Genomic DNA, 24,054 nt, shown 5'->3' with positions numbered 1-24,054 from the left:
TTGGAGATGGCACTGGCAAGAGAGGCACCAGCACTGGCGGGAACCGTGGAAGCTATGGAGGCCTGAGAAGCAGCTGAAACGCTGCCGGCGGACATCCCCACTGCTCGCCGCTGACCCGGGTCTGCAGCAAAGGCATTTGGTGGGGGTAGGGAGCCGTCCACGCTCCGCCATGATTGGCCATTAGGAGTGGCTGGTGGCGAGGCGTAGCTGCCTGCCTGCGTGCCTGCCCCAGGTGAGGGCTTGCGGGGGGGGGAGAAATTAATTCACCCCCAAAAGATGTCCTAGCCGTTTTTTCGGGGCTCAAAAATATATAAGACCCAGCCTTATTATATGAGAAACACGGTAATAGCTTATCCATTTTAACAAACCTCCCTTTTATCATCAGTCCTTTTCTTATATCTACATGTTTCTAACTTCTGTTTTTATTAGCTAGCCATTGATAAAATAAGTTTCATGTCAAAAAGTATTCAGTTCTTCCTTTTCCTTAATTGTGTTAGTCTATCCCCATGATGGCGAGCCTATGCCATGCGTGCTGGAAGTGGCATGCAGAGCCCATTACTCTTCCAGGTTCCAGCACACACATGCATGCTGGCCAGCTGGTCTTTGTGTGTGTGGGAGTGCCGGAAATCAGAAGAGCAGCTTCCTGGAGCTCATGCATGCATCGGTTAGAAACCGATTGGTTTTCATGCATGCATGCATGTTAGAAACCGGAAAGCCAGGTGGCCGGCATGCATGCACATGCCGGGAAGCTAAATTTCCAATTTCTGGCACTCCCACACACATGTCGGGGAGCTGCTCTTCCGGTTTCCTGTGCACACTCCTGTTTGGGCACTTGGTGCCAAAAAGGTTACCCACCATTGGTCTATCCATTTCTGCACAATTTTAAATAACATGCTCATCTGCAGGGATCTCTTCACTTTTCCACTGTTGTGCAAATACTGCAGTTAATATATGTAAAATCAAATATGTATTCCCCATTCCCCTTGTTATACTTATCTGGTAAAATATGTCTGGTTTTAAATCTATATGTTACTTTATCATTTTTTACAACCATGTATGTATTGTTGTCCAATATTTTTTTGCTTTTGGGCATATCTACCACATATGATAATGCGAACAAGGTATCTGATGGCATTTCTAATATTTAGCAGACATGTCCTTAAATATCTTTGCTAACCTTGTGGGTGAAAGTCTCATTTTTCTATAGACGTTAGATAGTTTGTGTAATCTGCAAAATGTGTCCAACATAATGAGAGAAAGTGGCTTACTAAATCTGCCATTATAAAATTGCAGGACAGTTAAATACTTCTTTGAGAGAAGTTTCTTAGAGGGATTATTCTTGCACTTAACTTTAAGAGGTAAAGTCTTTGAGCAAATGCAAGATAATCTTTCTAGGGATTTTTCATTGAATATATTTTCTATTTTGTCTTCATCATTAAAAGAAATTCCACTGAGTTGTCATTAGATTTCTGGTCCAGATATGGGAACGGGAGAAGTAAACTAGTAATAATTCTTTTCAATCTCCACAACTCTCTCTAAACTTTGATGTCTTCTGTCTAACAAATGGATAGTGTTATGTAGTGGCTCTGATCCTTCCCAGAAGGTGGTGCTGGAGACCTATTATTTTTCCCAATGTGTTGTTTCATAAGATGCTCTAAGAATTATCTACTATGAAATTTAGTGTATGTGAAACTACTGAGAGAGATCATTTAGAGACCTCACCAGGTTTTATTGGTGTACTGATACTAGTCTATATCTTTTTTTTTTCAATATTTGATTCTGGGAGAACAATGGAACTTCAGGAAGGATAACTTGGAGTTTTATATTGCATGAACTTGAATAAACTGACATTTAACCCAAACAAAAATGGATAGAGAGAATCATAAAAATGGAGAAAGACATTTAAGCTACCAAGTCCACCTGTTTATAAATGACAGTGGTTACAATGCAGTATTGCAAACTGACTCTGCCCACACCCTGGAGTTCAATTATGACGGGGTTCAAAGTTGACTCAGCCTTCTATCCTTCCAGGATCAATAAAATGAGGACCCAAATTGTTGGAGACAATATGCTGACATTGTAAACTACTCCAGGAATGCTATAAAGCACTATGGGGAGGTATAAAGGTCTAAGTGCTTTTGCTATTGCTATAATATCCCACTGTCCTTGCTACCCTACTCTGAACCTGTTGTCGTTTGAAACTTTCTCAAACGTGTCTGTAACTGCATGTATTATTCAAGGTACAAAATGTGGAATAATATGGAACCAATGACAGTAGCAATCGTCCTGAAAGGAGTGTTGGCCAGTTTTAAATACAATTATATTCCATCTAAAACAGTAGGTTAGCAGTGGAGAATTAGGAGCCTTGAGCCTATTTAAAACTTACCATACCAACTGTATGAAATCTACTAAATAAGCTAGAATACATATATTCCTAGAATAAAAAAAACTCAAGTCTAGGCCAAATTAAGTAAACATCTTAGTGTAGCGTGATAGCTGCTGCTTTCTTGCATTTTATCCATTTGGAAAACTATCATGTCTATAGAAATATGAAGAGTGGTGCTTATCTGTTCCCTTTAGTTGTTTATGTCTTAAAAGACATAAGGAGAAATGCTTGGGAACAGAAGAATTATAATAGTCATGCTAGGGCTTTACAAATCCATCTTTATTTAACTCCCTATCCTTCATTTCTGGCTTTCTCTTTTATGCCAATAACAAAGAGGCCGATTTTTAACAGTGGGTCAAAAATAGCTAATTAAATTTTGTTTCACCAAGTGAAATAGGCCTATATCCTATTTTTTAGAAAGGACTAATGAAAAAGATTATATAGCTCCAGAGGCAAATCAGGCATAGAAGTAAGAAAGAGCAAAGATGTAGTGATTCCACATCAGACTAGGTATCTTCTGAACTTTTTTCTTCATGATCCTCAAAGTATTATAAGAATCTCCCTCCCAGAATCCTCCCAAAGTAAACTCTAAGAGAGCTCAGGGCCAAACATTTCTGAAAGGACATGTAAAGAAGGCATGTAAAATTCTTTCTGCCCTCAGTGGAGCAGAAATGTCTTCCAGTCTGGAGACCCTGAAGGAACAGAAACTTTTATATGAGCTGTTGAATAATCTTGATAGTAAAAAAAAATACTGTCTTGTTCTCCAGGACTTTTTAAAAACTCTCCTAGCCAAGAAAGGTTGCTATTGCCCATTCCACAAAAAGAAAAGCAGTTGAGATAGTCTTCCCCTTCTCTCTGGGAGAGATGGCTGAGGAGAAGAGGAAGGAGGCTGCCTGCAAGCCAGTGGAGGAACTGGTGATGATGCAAGAGGGAGCCCTTCCCAATCGGTACCACTCTTGTGGTACCATTACAGCACTGGCTGTGGAACTGCGGGCCTGCAGGCCAAGGAGCAAAGCTGAAGCGAGGACGTGAAAGAGCCAAGAGAACCGACCAGCCAGGAGGCGATCGGCCTCAGCCATGCCCACCAGCACTCCCGCAAGGCCAACCCAGCCCCATTCAGTGCTTCCAATGTGGCCAGCCAGGACACTGAGTAGCCATATCCAGTGGTGGGATTGAAATAATTTAACAACCAGTTCCTTGCCCTAATGATTTCTTCCAACAACCAGTTCACCAAACTGCTCAGAAACTTAACAACCAATTCTCCCAAAGTGGTGAGAACTGACTGAATCCCATCACTGGCCATATCCTTAGCGGTCACATCCAAACCAAAGGGGAGGGGGTGATGGTGCCGGAAAAGTAAAAAAAATCATAATGGAAGCCACCAGAGAAGTCTAGTTTGTAACGGCAGGCCATCGAGGTCCCCTCTCCCCTGCCCGAAGGGGAGGGAACTCCAGCTGGAGAAGACCACTCATCTGCCTTGTATGATAGCAAAGATGAGGGAGGAGGAGGCCTAATGGTGAGTAGAGCCATCCACCCTTTCATGATCCCCGTGCAAATCGTGACACTCAATTCAGGAGCTCAGGGGTCTCACCAGCATGGTGTAAAGTGGTACTATCAATTCTCATTGTCCCAGTACTATTCCTCTATTGATGCAGCCTAGGACTGTGTTGGCTCTTTTGGCAGTTGCAGCACACTGCTGGCTCATGCTTAAATGATGGTTCACCAGGAGATGTATGTTTTTCTCACAGTTACAACTATGGAGCCAGGTACCACCTATTCTATACCTGTGCATTTAGTTTTTCCTGTCTAAGTGCAGGAGCTGACTTTTCTCACCCTTGAACTGCCTTTAGTTGGATAAGGCCCAATGCCCAAGTCTGTCAGGATCCTTTTAGATTTTGAGCCTGTTGTCAGGATCTCTATCATTGGCCTGGCACCTTGCTGGCATCCTGCCATCAAAGGGAAGGGGAGGCATTTGGGAAAATCCACACATGTGTATCTAATGGTGGGAAATGGGGAGGGGGAGCTCGACATGTGAAGAAGACCAGAGCTGTTTGTACCAGTTATGCTGGGCATCTTCAAGACTGTTTTCCCCAAGTGTGAAATTATAGCAGCCTAAACAACCTGGAGTTCCCCATAACATTGCAGTGATCTCAGATGGGGTGGCAATGGACCAGACATAGGAGGGAGGGAGGGGGAATTTTGGATTTAGCTCTTTGTATTGGTGAGTGGGAACTTCAGATTATATATACAGTGGAACCTCAGGTCACAAACACTTCTATTCATGACCATATCAGGTTCCGACCAAAAAAATCCATCCGATTTTTAAATCAGTTCACAATTCGGGTGGCAAACAAACCTGGCTGTGGCAGATTCCCTTTCCACGCCGATTTCCCCTTCTGCACATGCGCAGTCTGCACAATTTTTGTCTATGCATGCACAGTCAGTCGTACTTCCGGTCAGGACCAAATCAGGTTGCAACCATAGTCCTGGAATGGATTATGGTCGCGACCCGAGGTTCCACTGTGTGTGTGTGTGTATATATATATATATATATATATATATATATATATATATATTTATACATTTTTCTTTAACATACGTAAGTATTCAATAAATAGTGTGTTGTCTGGGTCATTTTACATATACAAAATAATAATAATAATCTTTACTTGTATATAGTAATATTCTTCCCATTTCTAATTTCTACTTTTATTATCTAACCATTGATAAAACATATCCCAAGTTAAAAAATATTCTGTATCTTCTTTATCCTTTATCCTTAATGTTAATCTAATCATTTCTGCACATTAATATTTTTAAAATTATATTTTCATCTGAAGGAGTTTCCTCATTTTTCCAATTTTGTACAATACAATTCTCGCTTCAGTCAACAAAATTAAATACCATAATTTTTGGAGTATAAGATGCACTCCCCCCCCCCCCAAACCCAAAAACAGGACAGGCATGTTTTTGGCCTGCAGAGTGCTTCTGGACGCTGGGGAGGCTGAAAACGGGACCTCCGGAGGACTTCAGAGACCAAAAACAGGCCCGTTTTCCACCTGCAGTGTGCTTCTGGACACGGGAAGGGCAAAAAATGGAACACACGGAGGCAAAAACTGTTTTTTTCTTGTTTTCCTCCTCTAAACCAAGGTGCATCTTATAATCTGATATGTTTTATACTCCTCCCAAAAACCTAATACAACCACCTCTCTCTAGGTTTAAACAAATAACCCCAATTTATAATATGTCTTAAAATATCAATAGTCAATATTCTAAAAAAACAGCATTCATAAAATGTTCTTCTATTAATTTTATCTAAAAGAGAATAAATTATCATATTTAAATAACCTTATATTTAAAAAGCTTCAATATTTCTCTAGTCAAACCCAATGTAATCTTCAAATCACAGAGTCAGGAATCAATTCTTCTCTTTATCTTGTAAGAAATCTAACGGCCTAGGAAGCAGGCAAGAAGCCATTTACGAAATCTTGTTAGGAAAACTGCCCACCAGAAGCCAGAAACAGTCCCGCCTCCAGACTTCCAGAAGGCCCATTTCCCCCACTCTTAAGATCCTCCACACAGACCCTGCACTTACCTGCATGGAAAATTGGGCTGCGCAGAGAGTCCTGGGAGGGGCAAGGCAGGGTGGGCAGGGCCAGCCGGTCGGTTGAAATACCGGTTTGGTGAACCAGATGGAAACTTAACATCCAGTTCACCTGAACTGGTCTGAACCGGTAGAATCCCACCCCTTTTACCACCCGATCAAGGGCAAAGCCATGTAAATGAAATGCAAAGCTCTACCAAAGATGCACCAAACTTCAAAACTGTTTTCAAAACATCAAATTTGAATATCATTGGACACTGATGAACTGATCAAGGGAGGGAAGTCTGGGAAGAGGAAAAAAAAAACCACTGGCTTTCGGCAGGAATACTCAGATCCAGCTTTGCTTACACTGGAACCACTTGAACCTAGTCAAACAGAACTTATCACTTCAACCGTGGAGTCAAAGGTCTTTCTTCCCTAAGTGCCTAAATCAGAATGAACCTGACATTGTGTTGGATATGTTTGTCACCTTGAGTTATTTGTGAAAATAATAAAAGTGAGGTATACTGTAAATAAATGAAGAGAGAGAGGGGGGGTGGGGAGAGAACACCAATGTTCTGGGACATCTCCGTAGAGAACATCCAGAATTTGCTCTCCTTGCTCAAATTCAGTCTTTTGTAGAAACCTGTAGGAGATAAATATCAGAATTTATATTGGTCTTGTTTAAAGTGCTTTCTTTCTGTTAAATGTTTAAGAGATGTGTTGATATTTCCTTGAACATTCATTTGTGTTCTAAGCAACAGAATTTTAGAAACCTGTTCTTCTGTTCTATGTTCTTAACATTAAGGATAAGTTACAGAAGCAGATAGTCCTTGACTTAAAACCATTTGTTTATTGATCATTGAAAGTTGAAGTGGCACTGAAAAAAGTGACATCACTGTTTTTCACATAACCACTATAGCATCCCCATGGTCATGTGATAAAAATATGGGCATCTTGCAACTGGCATGTATTGATGATGGTTGCAATGTCCCAGGGTCCTGTGATCCCCTTTTGCAAGCTTCCGACAAGCAAAGTCAATGGGGAAGCCAGATTCACTTAAAAATTGTGTTACTAACTTAACTACAGTAATTCACTTAAAAATTATGGCAAAAAGGCAGAAATGGGGCAAAATTCACTTAACAACTGTCTTGCTTAGCAACAGAAATTTTGGGCTCACTTGTGGTTATCTCAACTTACAATTACAACTGAGACCAGAATTTCAGTCATAAGTCATGTTGATGGCAGCAAGATTACTTTATGCACAAAAATGGAAGGATGCTTCAATCCCACAATGGATGAATGGCTGCAAAAGCTGATGGAATTAGAAGAGATGGCTAAATTGACTGCTTTGATAAAAGAAAACAACCAAGTACTTTCGTTTCTACTTGGAAACTCTTTCTGGACTTTGTGCTTGATGTGGAAAAAAATGGAACTTTGATTTTGGATTTAGATAAATCTGTTGTTATAGAAATGGCTAGTTTATACTATGAAGTAAAAGTAAAAAGTTGAGGTTCGATGTTACTTCTTATTCTACTCCATCAAAGGGAGTTGGAAGTCAATGCCTTTTCTTTCTTTTTCCCTTATTCTCTACACTTTTCTCTTCCCTTTTTCCTCCGCTATTTTTCCAATGATTTGCTTTTGTATTTATGTATTTTATATTATAAACTAATAAAAAGGATTAACATGGTAAGTCAAATCAGACCCAGTTTTGTGACAATTTTCACTTCCTTAAGTGAATCATGCATTGGTTAAGCAAAAGCTTTCCCAATGGCCATTTTTTGCTCCAAAACAGCAAAAAGGGCTGCAAATAGCAATCGTGTGGCCATAGGACCCTACAACTCATAAATACAAGCCAGTTATCAAGTGTCTAAATTGCAAAGAAATGATTGTGGGTTGGGGGCTTCGATAGACAGTTATAAGAGCAAGTACAGACTGTAAGTCGCTTTTCCCAAGGCCATGTAACTTTGAACTGTTGTTAAACAAATATTGTAAGTCCTTAGCCAGTTATAATATTTGCTGACAGTTAACATTTAATGAGTGATTAGCCTGGCAAGTTTTTGTTAAAGGATAAGAATAAGGAAACAACTATGTTATCATAAAGAATGTAATTTTAGCATAAGTGCTGTTTTAAATGGCATCTGGTTGTTTTTGGTTTACAGCTAGGAGGAGATGAGTCTATTATGTTTGACTTAGTGTTTGTCTTACTCTCTCAATATATATAAATGATGCTAAAAGCCTTAGAATTCTTCTCCACAAATGGAAGGATTCCTTTAGGTATCAGAGAGAAATAGAACCTTGAAGAGGTTGCTTCTTCTGTAGTGCCTTTCCACTATTTAATTTACTATTGCCGTAATAGTTTAAACATATAGAGGAAATTTTTAAAAAATTGTCTAGGTGGAAGGTAACTCTGTTTTAAGGCATGCTGGGCTTTCTTTCCAGAAGGCAGACAAGAAATAATGGATGGAAACTAATCAAAAAGAGAAGCAACCTAAATTTAAGAAGAAATTTCCTAACTGACAACAATTAACCAGTGGAACAGCTTGCCTTTGGAAGTTGTGGGTACTTCATCACTGGAGACTTTTAAGAAGAGATTGGACAGCCACTTGTCTGAAATGGTATAGGGTCTCCTGCTTGTGCAGGGGAAGGGTTGGACTAGAAGACCTCCAAGGTCCCTTCAAACTCTGTTATTCTGTTAATCTTTACTTCTGAACTGAAGCAATTAAAATATTTTGAAAATTTGCAGCTGACCCCTAAATAGTTAATAGCAATATTTTCCCAAAACCCCTTTATAAACAACTTAAAATGTAAACTATATGTATTTTTGTAAAATTAATAATTGGCACTTAAACAATATTTTTGTTCCATGAGTAGTGTGTAACTTTTCACAAATTTTGTGAAAGATAGAAAAACAGTAATTTTAAGAAGTAGTAAGTTTAAGATGTTGATTTTATTTAATTAATTTTTTTATATTCTTACATCTCATAACATACCTGCAGATTTGAACAACAAAAAATAAATTCTTTATCTTGCCATTCTCTACGTTCGTGAATTCTTGGGCCTTTTACTCATTCAGTTTATAGTGACCAACATCTCACAAGTTTTCAGCATTAGGAAGTAAGCATCCATTTGTCTTTTCTTAGCTGTCTGCACCCTCTTGTTTGCTAGGAAGTATTTCATTCCTAGAGGGTTTGCGTCCTGTGATTCCCCTTAGCAACGCTGGCTAACAGAGAAAGAATGCATATGAAGGAAGCAGCAATCTGCTAAGTACTCACTTTGCAAAAAGGTAGGGGCTTCTCCTGCATTGAGAGAGAGGAAGCCCCCTCTGTTTGCTCTGCATATTGTTTCTAGCTCTTCTTCCATAACCCCACTGTAGTTCTTGCTTTCCCTGCGGCAGGAAGGCAGTTTGGTAAATTCCTTGCTGCTAGCCCTTTCTTTCTCTTCCTTCCCCCACCCCACACTCTTTGTTCTCTCTCCTCCCCTGTCATTCTGTCATTAATGCTAAAGTGAATTTGTCTCACTTTTTCCTTCCTATTAAATTCCAGGCAACTAAAGTTAGACACTTTGCAGCTTGTTCCTTCAAAGTATCCATTTATTAAACTCTACCAAGCATAGAATGTGCTGAAATCTAGCTAATGTGTTCCTGAGTGTCTTAAGAAGGCCTGCAGCATTAAGTAAAAGTGAAGTCCTGAATTATGAAGTCCCCTATCAAGGGATCTAATGGAAATAGATTTACATAGTTTAGGTCCACTAAAGAGAGAAGATGGCAAGGAAGTAACAGGCAACAGAGAAAAAGCAGAGCTACTTAACTCATTCTTTGCCCAAGTCTTCACAAAAAAGAAACCAAAACTCAATCTACCAAAAACATAACTGTAAAAGACAGACTAGAAATAAATGTTAGAATAAGCAAAAAAGAAAAAAAATAGTAGGATAACACTTGTCTGATCTTGATGAATACAAATCACCAGGACCTGATGGATTACATCCCAGAGTTCTAAAGGAGCTGACAGATGTCAGCTCAGAACCATTGTCCCACATCTTTCAACAATCCTGGAGCACCAGGGACCTACCAGAGGACTGGAAAAGAGCTGATGTAGTTCCCATCTTCAAAAAAGGAAAAAAAACAGACCCAACAAACTACAAACCAAACCTAACCTCATTACCTGGGAAGATACTGGAAAATAAAAGAACAGATCTGCCAACATCTAGAAATGAGTAAAGTAATAACTAGCAGTCAGCATGAGTTTGTTAAAACAGATCATGCCAAACCAATCTTATTTCATTCTTCAACATAGTGACTAAATTAGTAGACCAGTGAAATATTGTAGACATAATATATTTAGATTTCAACAAGCATTCGACAAAGTAGACTACAACCTGGTAAGCTAGAAAAAAGTGGGATAGATAGCATCACCAGATTGATTCGCAACTGGCTGACAAACCATACTCAACAAGTAGTCATTAATGGGTCTACATCTACATCGAGGGAAGTAAGCAGTGGGGTACCACAAGGTTCTGTCTTAGGCCCAGTATTCTTCAATATCTTTATGAATGACTTAGATGAGGGAATAGAAGGGGAACTCATCAAATTTGAGATGATACTAAGCTGGCAGGAATAGCTAACACTCTAGAAGATAGGCTCAAGATCTAGATGGATCTTGACAGACTTGAACACTGGGTCCTATCTAACAAATGAAATACAATGTAGAGAAAAGTAAAGTCCTACATTTAGGCAAGAAAAACCAAAAGTACACATAAAGACTGGGTGAAACCAGGCTTAATTGCAGTAACAGTGAGAGGGATCTTGGTGTCATAGTGAACAACCAGCTAAATATGAGCCAGCAGTGTGCAATGGCAGCCAAAAAGCCAATGCAATCCTAAGTTGCATTAACAGAAGGATACAATCAAGATCAAGTGAGGTACTAATTCCACTCTATAAAGCCTTAGTAAGACCATACCTAGAGGAGTGCATCCAGTTTGGGTCACCATACTATAAAAAAATATGTTGAGACTTTAGAAAAGTGCAGAGAAGACCAACCAAATTGATTAGGGGACTGGAGACTAAAACATATGAAGAACAGTTACAGGAACTGGGCATGTCTAGTCTAGTGAAGAGAAGGACCAGGGGAGACTGATAGCAGTGTTCCAATGTCTGTGGGGCTGCCATAGAGAGGAAGGGGTCAAGCTATTTTCCAAGGCACTTGAAGGCTAGACAAGGAAGAAAGAATGGAAAATGATCAAGGAGAGATTCAGCATAAAAATAAGGAGAAATTTCCTGACAATGAGAGCAATCAACAAATAGAACAGCTTGTCTTCAGAAGTTGTGGGAGATTCATCACTGGAGGCTTCCAAGAAGCCATTCATCAGAAATGGAGTAGGGTCTCCTGCTTGGGTGGGGTTTGGACTAGATGACCTATAAGGTCCCTTCCAACTTTGTTAATCTGCAAAGTAGACCACAACCTATTTCTTAGTAAGTGAGAAAAATGTGGAATAGATAACAAACTGTACTCGAGTTAGTCCTTAATGGTACTACATCCACATGGAAAGAAGTAAGCAGTGGGGTACCATGAGGTTCCGTCTTAGGCCCAGTACTCTTCAATATCTTCATTAATGATTTAGATGAGGGAATAGAAAGGAAACTTATCAAATTTGCAGATAATATTAAACTGACAGGAATAGCCAATGCCCCTGAAGACATGTTCAGGATCCAAAACGATCTTGACAAACTTGAACAATGGGCCCTATCCAACAAAAGTTTTACATTTAGGCTAGGAAAAATCAAATGTATAAGTATAGATTAGGTGAGACCTGGCTCAAAAACAGTAACTGCGAGAAGAACCTTGGTGATCTAGTGGATGATCACTTGAATATGAGCCAGAAGGGTGCAGCTGCCACAAAAAAAAACCCTAATACAATCCTGGGTTGTGTAAACAGACGCAAAGAATCAAGATCATGTGAAGCATTTCACCATTTTATAAAACCATGGTAAGATCACACATGGAATACTACAACTAATTTTGGTCATCATACTATAAAAAAGATGTTGAGATATTGAGAAAATTGCTTTTCAGAGAAAAGCATCTAAGATGTTCAAAGGTCTGGAGACTAAAACATACAAAGAACAGCTGCAGGATTTGGGTTTGGCTAGTTTAAAAAAGAAGAAGAATTAGGGGAGGCATAGCTGTATTCCAGTATTAGAGGGGCTGGCATAAAAAAAGGGTTCAAATTATTCTCCAAAGCACCAGAGCAGAGGGCAGGACAAGAAACAATGATTGGAAATTAACCAAAGAGAAAAGCAATCTGGAATTAAGGAGAAGCTTCCTAACAGTGAGGACAATTAACCAGTGGAAGAGCTGGCCTTCAGAAGTTGTGGGTGCTTCATCACTGGGGGTTTTTAAGACAAGACTAGACAGTTATCTGAAATAGTATATACTGTGTGCACAGTTATTAGGCAAGCTGTATTTTTGAGGATTAATTTTATTATTGAACAACTACAGTGTTCTCAGTCAATCCAAAATGTTAATAAACTCAATTCTGAATATTTAAAAAAGTAAATGTGAGGTTATGGCTTTCTTAGAAGAATATCTATCTGTGCACAATTATTGGGCAACTATTAGTGTGCAGAATTATTATGCAACTAAATGAAAAATGAAAATTTCCCCATCTCATTTATTATCATCTGTTAAAGTGAGAATAATAAACAAACAACTCAAAATTTGCAAATAAACATTTCTGACAGTTCAAAAAAATCAGTGACCAATATAACCACCCTTCTTTTCAATAACAGTCATAAGCCATTCATGGAGTCTGTCAGTTTCTTGATCTGTTGATGATCAACTTTTTGGGCAGCAGCAACCACAGCCTCCCAGACACTGTTCAGAGAGGTGTACTGTTTTCTTTCACCGTAAATCTCCCATTTGAGAAGGGCCCAAGTTCTCAATAGGGTTTAGGTCAGGTGAGGAAGGAGGTCATGTCCTTATTCTTTCATCTTTAAGGCCTTTGCTGGCTAGCCACACAGTGGAGTACTTTGATGCATGCGATGGAGCATTGTCCTGCCTAAAAATCACGGTGGTCTGGGAAGATACAGACTTTTTCCTATTCCACTGCTTAAAGAAAGTGTCTTCTAAAAACTGGCAATAGGTTTGGGAGTTGATTCAACCCAAAAAGGTCCAACTAGTTCATCTTTAATAATAACAGCTCATACCAGTACCTCACTCCACTTTGCTGGTGTCTGAGTTGAAGTGGAACTCTGTGCCTATTACTGATCCAGCCACAAGGCCATCCATCTGGTCCATCAAGAGTCACTCTCATCTCATCCATCCATAAAACCTTTGAAAAATCTGTCTTCAGATATTTCTTGGCCCAGTCTTGCCATTTCAGTTTATTTGTCTTGTTCAGTTTCAGCCTTCCTTACTTTGGCCATATCTCTGAGCACTGAAAACCTTGTACTTGTGGGCAGTCCAGGTAGATTGTAGTTCTGTAATATGACAGCACTGGAGGATAATGGATTCCTGATAGCTTCATATTTGATTCTTCTCAAATCTTTGGCAGTTAATGTGCATCTTTTTTTCTCAACATGTTTCTTGCGACCCGGTTAACTATTTGCAACAAAACTTTTGATGGTTCTGTGATCACTCCCCAATACCTTAGCAATTTCAAGTGTGCTGCATCCCTCTGAAAGACTTTTTACAATTTTTGACTTTTCAGAGTCAGTTAAACCTCTTTTTTAGCCCATTTTGCCTGAGGAAAAGAAGCTACCTAATAATTATGCACACTTGGATATAAAGTGTTGATCTCCTTAGGCCATACCCTCCTTCATTACACAAATACACATCACCTGATATGCTTATGCCAACTAAGCATTCAAGTTTATACAGCTTGGAGGTGGAAAATATGCATAAAAATGATGATATGGTCAAAATACTCACTTGCCTACTAATTGTGCACATGGTGTAGTTTCTCTTGCTTGAGCAGTGGGCTCGACTACAAGACCTCCAAGGTCCCTTCTAACTCTATTCTATTCCAGTTGGTAGGTCAAGATTTAATTTTGACTTTTCCCCCCCCTTTTATCACATTCAATATTGTAAGTGGAACATTTAAGATTTTTTCTCCCTGTCTCTGTTAATTATGTTTATATATTTTCATTCAGAATGGAATGTCCCCAAAGAACTTTTCATGTAATGCTTCGGTAAAGTTGACTAAAAAGTTGGCACATGACAAATTGAGATAAGGATGGGATAGGTGTTGGGAGTACCAGAACCAGCAGGTAATGAGGTCTACAAAATCCAAGGTTCACTCTCTTGTTGTTTCCATCCTTTATCTTTTGTGCATATTCAGGGGTGGGTGTATATATTTCCATGCTTTGCAAAGAATGGCTTCAAACCATCATTTCCCTGCTCAGAGAGGAGCAACAGCCTGCTCTACATTCTGGCAAGGCAGAAACTGCTGAAAGCATAATGGTTTAAAATGTTGGCCACTGATGATTTAAGCACAGTCACTTTCATCCCTATCTATTTCCTATCTTGTTTCAAGGATAAAAGAAAACCAGGAAAGGAAAACAACACTGGGGGGGCGGGGGGAGGATGCTGTAGATCTTAACTATCCAGTTATCTGTTGGAAAACCAACTTGGCTAAGACTACTTAGGGCTGTATTTGTATAGCTTCTTAAAAATTCTTCAGCCGTATTGCTGATTGCTCCATTTTCCAGAAGACTGAACAAGTGTCAAGGGGATTGGTCCTAACTAATGAGGAAGAGTTTGCTTAAAATGTAAAAGCAGTGAGAATATTGAGAGTAAGTGATTGAATCATCTTAGGATATAAACTGCTCAGCTAGATAACAATATCAAACAAAATGTTTAGTTCAGTCGAAAGCTTCCGTAAACATCCATAGCACTTTACTAAGCTATCCTGATTTTTTTTTTTTTTTACTATGGTATGTGATTATTCCTCAGCATCTTATTTCTGAGAAGTTCTCCAACTCCAACTTGACCTGAGGATTTCTCTCCGTTGGATCTCACCTAATATTTTTTAAGGTTGTTGAAATTTGCTCCCAGGAAATCGAGTGTCCACTTGAATTTATGTTTTTGAAGTATCTAAAAGCCCAAGATAAATAATTGCCAAACTAAAAGCAATTTTGAATTTATATCAGACAAAAGGACTTGGGAGGAAACAAAAAAGATTAAAGTGAATATTAAATTCAAAATTTTTCTGAATGCTATAGGTGTTTTCAACCAGTTTAAAATCTTGACTTTTTAAAAAATGTAATCTATATTAAAAATTCCTGCCTGGATGCTAACTCACAGCTGAATATTTATACTCTACCATGCTCTGATGGCATAGCATGTTCTGAAGCAAAATTATAGTCAAAAGCATATTTGCTTTTTGACTTGTGATAATTTTCTTTCCCCTCTTCTCCCCATCCAAGTTTTCTGGTTGCTTTTCAGTTTACAATGAATACGGTTCAAATGCCAGAAAAGGACATTTAAGTTAATTGGATGTTATCTTAAAAGAGCTAATAAACAAAAGGGGTTTGGGGCTGTATTTGTATAGCCTCTATGCAAAGTAGGAAACAGGGATCAGTTTCCATTATTTGCATTAAAAATGCTTTGAGTTCATTGATGGTAAAGATGCATATTAAAGCCAGGAAATTGATGGTGCTGTTTCGTCAGGCTTTAATGCATCATCACTTCTCTGGTATAGAGGAGGCAGCAGCATGATGATTTGCATCCTGTGATATCAGTCCTTTGTTATAAACAAAGCTTAGTCTCATAGTAACAGGTTGAAAGAAAAAGGGTTTTACAGTCTTTAGCTGTTTTACAAAGTACTGCGTAGTCTTTCAAATTGTGCTTCCTCTTATTAATTTGATAAACCTTCGTTCAAACAGCACTAATTTCATTCATAATTCAAATGAAGAGTATTTTGAAATGTATTTTAGAAAAAGTTATTTGAAACAATATCTTAGTCCTGCTAACTGACAAAACTTTGAAAAAGCAACCAGTTTCTTGAGGATCTATCACAATGGTGAAAATTCATATTTTTACCTTCCTTTGGGTTAACTTATGCTATGATTGTTAGGAAGTGCATTGATTCTAACCAAAGTTTTCATGATTTTTATTTGCTTAGGATCATGACAACTACAGTTTACTAACTTTAGTACAGGAAAATTTGCTTAGAAAGACAAGGAGTGCCCTTTGCTAATTAGTTGCTATTCTCCACATTTTTCCTTACTTTTATCCAACTAATTTATTTAAGGAATATCATTACGTACTAAAGTAAAGCATTTGATTGGTTCCTTTCTCCGTATTGCCACCTGCTATAATAATTTATTTTTAGCTCATTAATTAACAGAGTATCCGAGCATGGACTTCATAGGGATTGCAATGATGCTAAGTGAACCAGTGCTGTCAATTCTACTTACAGACTACCTTTCCTTGGGGAAAAGGGAATCTGGATCTAAATAAACTGTGATCTCCAAAATGAGACTGTTATCTCAGACAAATTTCTTTGATTTGTGATTTGAATCAAATACCCTGAATAGGAAGAGGAACATATATGGAAATGTTTGAGACAAAATACATTCTGTTGTCCTTGGAGGTTTTTCTCTTTCAGTTTCCTTTAAATATCCAATTCAGTAACTATATCCATGTCCAGTCAGCTCTTATTGTTGTCGTGCTAATTTTTGGTTTTGTGAGTGAAGATCAGCCTCACTTTTCAGTTCTGCGCATTCCCAGCTCAATGCCAGAAACTTTCTTGTGAAGAAAGGCAAAATTCTTTTCCACACCTCAAAACAGAGCCATGGCTCTGACAATCAAACATTAGACTGGTCAGTTCATCTATCAGTTGAAACAACACAGTAGAATTATAGTCTGAAAAAGGAATGTCCACAATGCTCCTTTTCCCCTTATATTTTGGGAGTAACTTATTTTTCTTATAAGGAGAACTATCTATCAGTCTCTTTCAAACTACAAGGCAAAGTCACATTCAAGCGGGATATAGAAACCTCTCAGCCTAGCATCTGTGATTACTTTTTACTATTAATCCAAGTCACTGAGCATTTCATAGATGAGTTTTATTTCTTATGGTCCATACTCCAGCCTTCCTGTATTTTCCATGAATTTTATGCTGAAGGACAATTTCATAATAATTAAAAATAAAAGTATTGCATTGATGTAGATAAACTGAGGCCTATGAGCCAACACTGTGTCTTCTGTGTGCCCTTATTTGGACAGTTGTTTAATGCCAATTGCATAATGTAACATTTGGATTCACAAAATATTATATTGTTTTTCTTAATATTTATGGTTTATTACATACTTATCATTTAACACTCCATTTCTCATTGCACTGAGGAACTAACAGAGTAGCTATGGATGTTTTTCTGATTTGCACCTACTGGTCCATGATTTTTATTGATCCAAAGTAGAATCTGACTCAAAGAGCATAAGACTATGGCTTTATTTGACTGTACATTATTTATATATACATCTCACTGACAGCTGCTGACCCCTAAATGACTTGGGGATCTTAAGATGTCCCTTTTTTATGCATACTGCTGTACTTTGAATAGAATCTGAGTTTGGTGACATTCATGTGGGACATGACCAATGTCTTCCTATGTTGTTTTCATTGCTCATTGAAGACAAAGGATTGTGGAGTGATGGTGGCTATTAAAAATTTATTATTATGCTATTATTACTGGTGATAATTTGTATTGATTGAACACCCTAATTAGTTGATTGTGGTTATTTGTTTTTATTATTTTATGATGAATTACTGAATTGCTTTAACATGTATTAATATTAATCTCATTTACATAATGAAGTATTTTTAAAAAGAAATAAAATAGATAAGAAAGTAATACTGTTTCTTAAGGAAGCTTTATTACGAATACCTATTTTTGAAACACACGGATAATATCAACAAGAGGAAGGAGAGGACCTGGAAGGCACCTTGTAAGTCTACTAGTTCAGCCCCCTGGTCAAGCAAAAGAACTTATACCATTTCAGATAAATGACTGTCTAGTCTCTTCTTAAAAACCTCCAGTGATGGAGCGCCCACGATTTCTGAAGGCAAGCTGTTCCATTGGTTAATTGACCCCACTCTTAGGAAGTTTCTCTTTAATTCCAGGTTGCTTCTCTCTTACTAATCCATTTCCAACTTTTTTCTTGTCCTGCCCTCTGATGCTTTGGAGAATAATTTGACACTCTCTTCTTTGTGGCAGCCCCTCAAATACTGGAATACTATCACGTTGGCTAGTCTTTTCTCTATACTAGCCAAACACAATTCCCTCAACCGTTCCTCATATGTTTTAGTTTCCAAGCCTTTAATCATCTTAGTTGCTCTTCTCTGCACTTTTTCCAAAGTCTCAACATCTTTTTTGTAATGTGGTAACCAAAATTGGTTGCAGTGTTCCAGGTGTTATATCAGATACATATATCAGATATTATCTATCACTTTAAAGAGTTATGGTGGTGCAGTGGTTGGAATGCAGTACTGCAGGCTACTTCTGCTGCCTGCCTGCTGCCTGCAGTTTGGCAGTTTAGGTTGATTCAGCATTCCATCCTTCCGAGGTCACAAAATGAGGGCCCAGATTGTTGGGGGCAATATGCTGACTCTGTAAACTGCATAGAGAGGACTGTAAAGCACTGTGAAATGGTATATCAATCTAAATGCTGTTGCTTATTCCTAGTAAAGAGTTAATTATTTTCTGTTTCAATGATTGCTGATGTCACTTTTTGTTGTAACTCTGAATGTTAATTCTTATCTTTTACCCATGTATTCTTTATTTTTGTATGGGGCTTTGGGGGGCTGGAGTCAGTATTGACTCCTGAAATTTTCATGCTAAGATTTTTTTTTTCAGAAGTAGCTTGCCACTGCCTCCTTCCTAGGGTTGACAGAGTGACTGGTCAAATGTCGCCCAGCAGAGTTTTTGCCCAAGACACAAGACTAAAATTCATCATCTCCTGAATTCTAGCCCAATCCTTTTCACTGTTTTATCAAACTAGCTCGCGGGTTATAAAACATATTAAAGTAATTTAAACCCCCGAGTGTTTTAGTTTTTAAGTAAGTTTAAAAAAATTGTAGCAAATCGATTCCAACACTAGGAATGGTTAGTAGATCAAGAAGAAGGAGTAAGCAAAGAATTCGCTGGCTCGATATCTTCAAAGCTGATAGAAAGATAGCATCCAACAACTGAAAGAAGCAGTGCTTAACAGGATAGCATGAAAAGCGCTTACCTATAAAGTTGCCAAAACTCAGACATGACTGAATTGTTAAAACTATTACTATATCTGCTAAAGAGTAAACTGTAACACAGTTGCAAGGGATTTTGGAGGTCTTCTAGTCCAACCCCTTACTCAATCAGAAGACCCTATACCATTCCAGACAAATGGCTGTCCCATCTCTTCCTAAAACCTCCAGTGATTCAGCATCCACAACTTCTAGAGGAAAGCCATTCCACTGATTAATTGTTCTCACTGTCAGGAAATTTCTCCTTAGTTCTAGGTTGAATTTTCCATCTCATTATTTTATGGCTTTTAAAGTCTCCAGACCTGGATAAGGGAATGCTAGATTCAGGTCCCTGCTTGATCATAGGGCTGATCAAGAACTTTCGTCTAAAATATTTCTCAGCCCAATCAGAAAGCTTGAGGAAATACTAAGGAAACAGACACATAGGCACATCTGTCCACATACGCAATGCAGAATATTTGGGATAGAACATATATATATATAAATATATATATATATATATATATATATATATATATATATATATATATATATATATATATTTATAATTTTACATTTTTATTATCTAAGAGCATGATTTATAAAATGATTGATGCGATACAGGAAACTTTCTTACTGAATCTGCAATTGTTGCTAGAAAATAGTTATTGCAATTTCTTTTCACTTCTGCTAAATTGCATGGAATATATCAATGTAGTGATATAGCTGAATCGTAAATTGATTCTACTATCATTTACACTTTTTAACACTTTTAGTTTAGGTGTGTTATGTAGTACACAAAGAGTTGGGATACATCTGTTTATATGTGATTAAAAATAATTCTGATAATATTTTTTTATCTGAAGTATTTAAACTGTCAAATTGTGTATGTAAATTTAAAGGTCAGTTTGAGGATAGTCCTAAATGATGAAGATTTATACTGAATGATAATATGTATTTATTTCCTAGGGAAGAAAAAGAGCAGTGGATCCGGGCCAAATACGAGCAAAAACACTTTCTTGCTCCATTGCAATGTTTAGACCTTTCTTTAGGTCAGCACCTACTACGAGCAACTGCAGAGGAAGATTTGCGGACTGTCATCCTGCTTCTTGCACATGGAACACGTGAAGAAGTGAATGAAACCTGTGGAGAAGGAGATGGGCGATCAGCTTTACATTTGGCTTGCAGGAAAGGAAACGTCGTGTTGGTGCAGCTCTTAATTTGGGTAAATAAGTGCCACATGGTTTTGAAACAAGCTTAATAAAAATGTTCAGATTGCCACTGTCAGTGAATCAGATAGCCAGATGCTCTTTCATTTGCTTCCAACAGGGAAAAAAAACTTGGTATGAGATATTTTTATTAAAGACACAGTCCTGCTTTGACTGATACCCCTCAAATCTATTTTGAATTCTCTTATGACTTATTTAGGTGTGGATCTTAAGATATGATCCTCGTGTCATTTTGATATGAAGTCACTCAGACCAAAGATACAGGAGCATCAATGCTGTTGCGGGGTTCTTTAGCAAAGGATATGGCAAAAGCAGCTCAGATTTAAAATCCCCAGATAAGAAATTGATGATAAGTGGGCCTTAATTTAATGAAAAGTCTTCTTCTTATAGACTTCTCTGCCTGTTGCTATTCAGAAGTGCAGGGCTTGAAATGCTGTCTGTTCTTTCCACAGTACGGTGTTGATGTTATGGCATGCGATGCCCATGGAAACAGTGCTTTAGCCTATGCGAGACAAGCAACAAGCCAAGAATGCATTGATATCCTCCTGCAATATGGTTGTCCAGATGAGCACTTTGTCCTTATGGCTACTCCCAATTTATCCCGGAAGAATACTAATAAGAACAACAGCAGTGCAAGGATGCCTTCCATCATCTGAGTAATTTAATTCGTCTTCATCTTCTTCTACAACCTTGTATTAGCTTGAAAGTGGAAATCTATGTCTCTAAAAAAATTTGCTTCCCTGCTTCCTCTTTTCATTTCCACCAGGATGTTGTTAATAGCTCTGAGAGTGTTAATACACAAGGAAAAAAAGAATTACGGAAACCATTTATAGTAATGCAATGATTTTGAATGAAAACAATATACAAGGGAGAAGATGAAGAGGGATCATGGATATGCTAATGAAATAGCTCATGACGGTGGGGGGGACCATTTTACTGGATGTCTCTAGGTGGGTTTTTTAGGAGTATTGCATGAGAGTTACCGGAGAGACAATACAGGGGAAAAGAGGGGGAAAAATGTAACTTTCTTTAACTGACAGTTAAACGCATTCATACATTTTATCTCTACCAAACTGAACATTTGGGTTTCATTCTCTTTTCCAAAGAGCTTGACGGCATAAATCAGAGGCAAGCACAGAGTTTGTCAGGTCTGAAGCTCCTATGATGGTATGTGTCAAATCAGTTGTAGCTAATCTGTCCAGAGAGAATACTGGCTTCATTACACTTATATAGTTGAGTTCTTCCAGCATTACTGCTGTTTAATAGAACATGATTAGTCATCATGGAGAAAAAGGCATATTAGCCGAGGAGGTAGTTACATGGCACGCTTCAGTGATTGCTTGGATGTGATTGCAATATTCTTAGAAGCATCATATTATCTCAGACATGTTCTTTCAAGCACTTGGAGCCTTCCTTTCTAAATTCACTGTCATAATTTAGTATCTGTTTAATTTTTCAGTCCAAAGAGAGAAATCCAGTTGCTGAGCATTATTTGACTACAGCCTCATTGCTGGAAAAACAAAATAGAAAAAAATATATAAATAGCCATGAAATGCAAAGAGGAATAACGAATATCACTAGCAAAAATATATTTCATGTACATTCAGTGAGAATAACTATATAAAAAGCCTTCTTTTTAATATTGTGTCATTTTCACCAAGATAAATTAGCTGGAATCTTTCATGTGCATTTCCTAAATTAAGCAGATTTTGCATTTGTATTTCTTGGTTAAAAGTATAAAAAAAAGAATTCTAAATGTTCATAAATATGCATTTATTTTTTTAAGTACATACACTTTTGTTAATTTATAAATTGCAATTAATGTAAAATAACTTGCAGAGAGTAATAATCTAAAGATCACAGATCATAATGATAAATCATGGAAACAATGCCAGGTTTTTTTTATTCCTTTGATGGAGACCACATCTGATTATCGTATTGGCACATTTGTTTATAGAAAAATGATCATGAAATATGATTTGGAAGGGCAGGATTTGCTTTCCAGAAACACAAATATCCACTGCTTATTGTTGTGGCACTGTATACTCTCAGTGGAGGAAGGCTGAAAACTGTAAGCAAAAAATGCAGAAAACGAGGCATGTCCTAGTTACCTTGATATTACTCTTTTAAAGGGAATATGACTTCTTGCATTCCAAAGCAATTTGGTTGAATAGGCTGACTTGGAAAGAATCTAGCATTTAAGTATAGATTATAATCATTTTATTATTTTAAGTAGCACTGTACCATTTCTTGTTTTTCCTTTCTTTGTTTGAGAAAAGAAAAACATAATAGACAATGAAGATTTGTTAATACTAGATAGAAAAAGTCATAGGCAATTTTTAAGACCAACTGAACAGTTCCTATATGTATATGTATATGTATTTGTTTGAAGGAAAAATATTTGGAGAAAATATGACATTGGATTACAAATGTATCGATAAGATAAAAAAAGATTTTGAACTGTTTCTTGAAAAATTAAGAAACAGTTGAATTTATTTATTGGCATGGCTTTCTGCTTTCATATATTGTGTTTCTAAGATTTTAAAGAGCTAGGAATTATTTATGATAGCAATCTCACAATATGAATATAAGTGTATCTTTTGGAACATATGCAAACATATCAGTGTCTGCAGCAAGCCAAGTTATGTCAAAATGGTTACAATGTAAACTGTACTCCTTAAGTACTACATGGGATGCCATGAATGCAATACAAAAGAGGTGGGGTTTGCATTGCAATCTTCAGTCACATATTTTATGAGTTGTCCTCCCTTGAGCCTGCTGTCCATGAAACAGACACTAGTTTAAAATATCTTTCTTCACAGTTCATATTTAATAGTTCTACCTATTGTCTTCCATTCACAATGTAAGCTAGCTGACATGTTCTTGAATACCTCTACCAACTGCAGGGGAAGGACAGGAGAATATGCGCTGTATTTCAGAGAGGCACTGGACTTCTTTTAAGTTACACTAAAACAGGCCTGTCAAATAGGCAGCCTACTGGCTGGATATGGCCCACACAGGCCAGGCCACCCTGGCTCTGCAAAGGCAAAAAACATTGCGATACATCATGATACGGATCATGAAGTGATCAAGTTTGACACCCCTGCACTTGGAAAGAATCTAGCATTTAATTATAGATTATAATCATTTTAATATTTTAAGTAGCACTGTACTATTTTTTGTTTTTCCTTCCTTTGTATTAGAAAAGAGGTTTAATTTACTATTAAATAATGGGGGGGGGGGAGTTTAGTGGAGTATGAAGAATAAGTAATAAATGTTTACCGGTAATATCTGGTAGAAGAGGTAGGAAAATAGTCATAGTAAAGAACTGTGGAAAGAACGAAGAGAAAGGGGGAATGCATCTTGAGCTTGTGTCAAACGCCCACCATGGCCATGCCCAACCCCGGCAACCCACCACCTCGGCCCTCCAAGGTCAAATACAGCCCTGATGCGGCCCTCAGTGAAATTGAGTTTGACACCCCTGCTTTAGGGCATTCTTCTTGTTATCATGCTATGGTATATCTATACTGGGAGATCTTTAGATAGAAGTGATTCTTCATAATAAATCTACCTTGAGTTGATCCTTGATGACCACATTAAGAAATCTATGTTGTTTTCTTGGCAACAGT

General features: G+C 37.8%; 1 protein-coding gene across 4 annotated transcripts in view; it reads left to right on the top strand.

Moving 5' to 3' along the window:
- AGAP1 (ArfGAP with GTPase domain, ankyrin repeat and PH domain 1) overlaps positions 1 to 22,934 on the top strand; it is a 372,362-nt gene extending 349,428 nt beyond the window's left edge. For 3 of the 4 annotated variants that reach the window (XM_087919564.1, XM_087919565.1, XM_087919563.1), the window contains 2 exons: positions 20,166 to 20,421; positions 20,878 to 21,251. In XM_087919564.1, coding sequence (XP_087775690.1) covers positions 20,166 to 20,421; positions 20,878 to 21,081 — 460 coding nt within the window. In that variant the 3' untranslated portion in view covers positions 21,082 to 21,251. Of the gene's footprint in view, positions 1 to 20,165; positions 20,422 to 20,877 lie in introns of all 4 variants that reach the window. The other variant, XM_026707846.2, reaches the window with a different exon arrangement.
- The last annotated feature ends 1,120 nt before the right edge of the window (positions 22,935 to 24,054 follow it).

Source organism: Pseudonaja textilis, chromosome 1 (assembly GCF_049901715.1).
Source record: "Pseudonaja textilis isolate UNSWEBS1 chromosome 1, rPseTex1.2, whole genome shotgun sequence".
Taxonomy (NCBI): Eukaryota; Metazoa; Chordata; class Lepidosauria; order Squamata; family Elapidae; genus Pseudonaja; species Pseudonaja textilis.
Note: the sequence above shows the minus strand (reverse complement) of the source record. Positions and strands in the feature narration are given on the sequence as shown.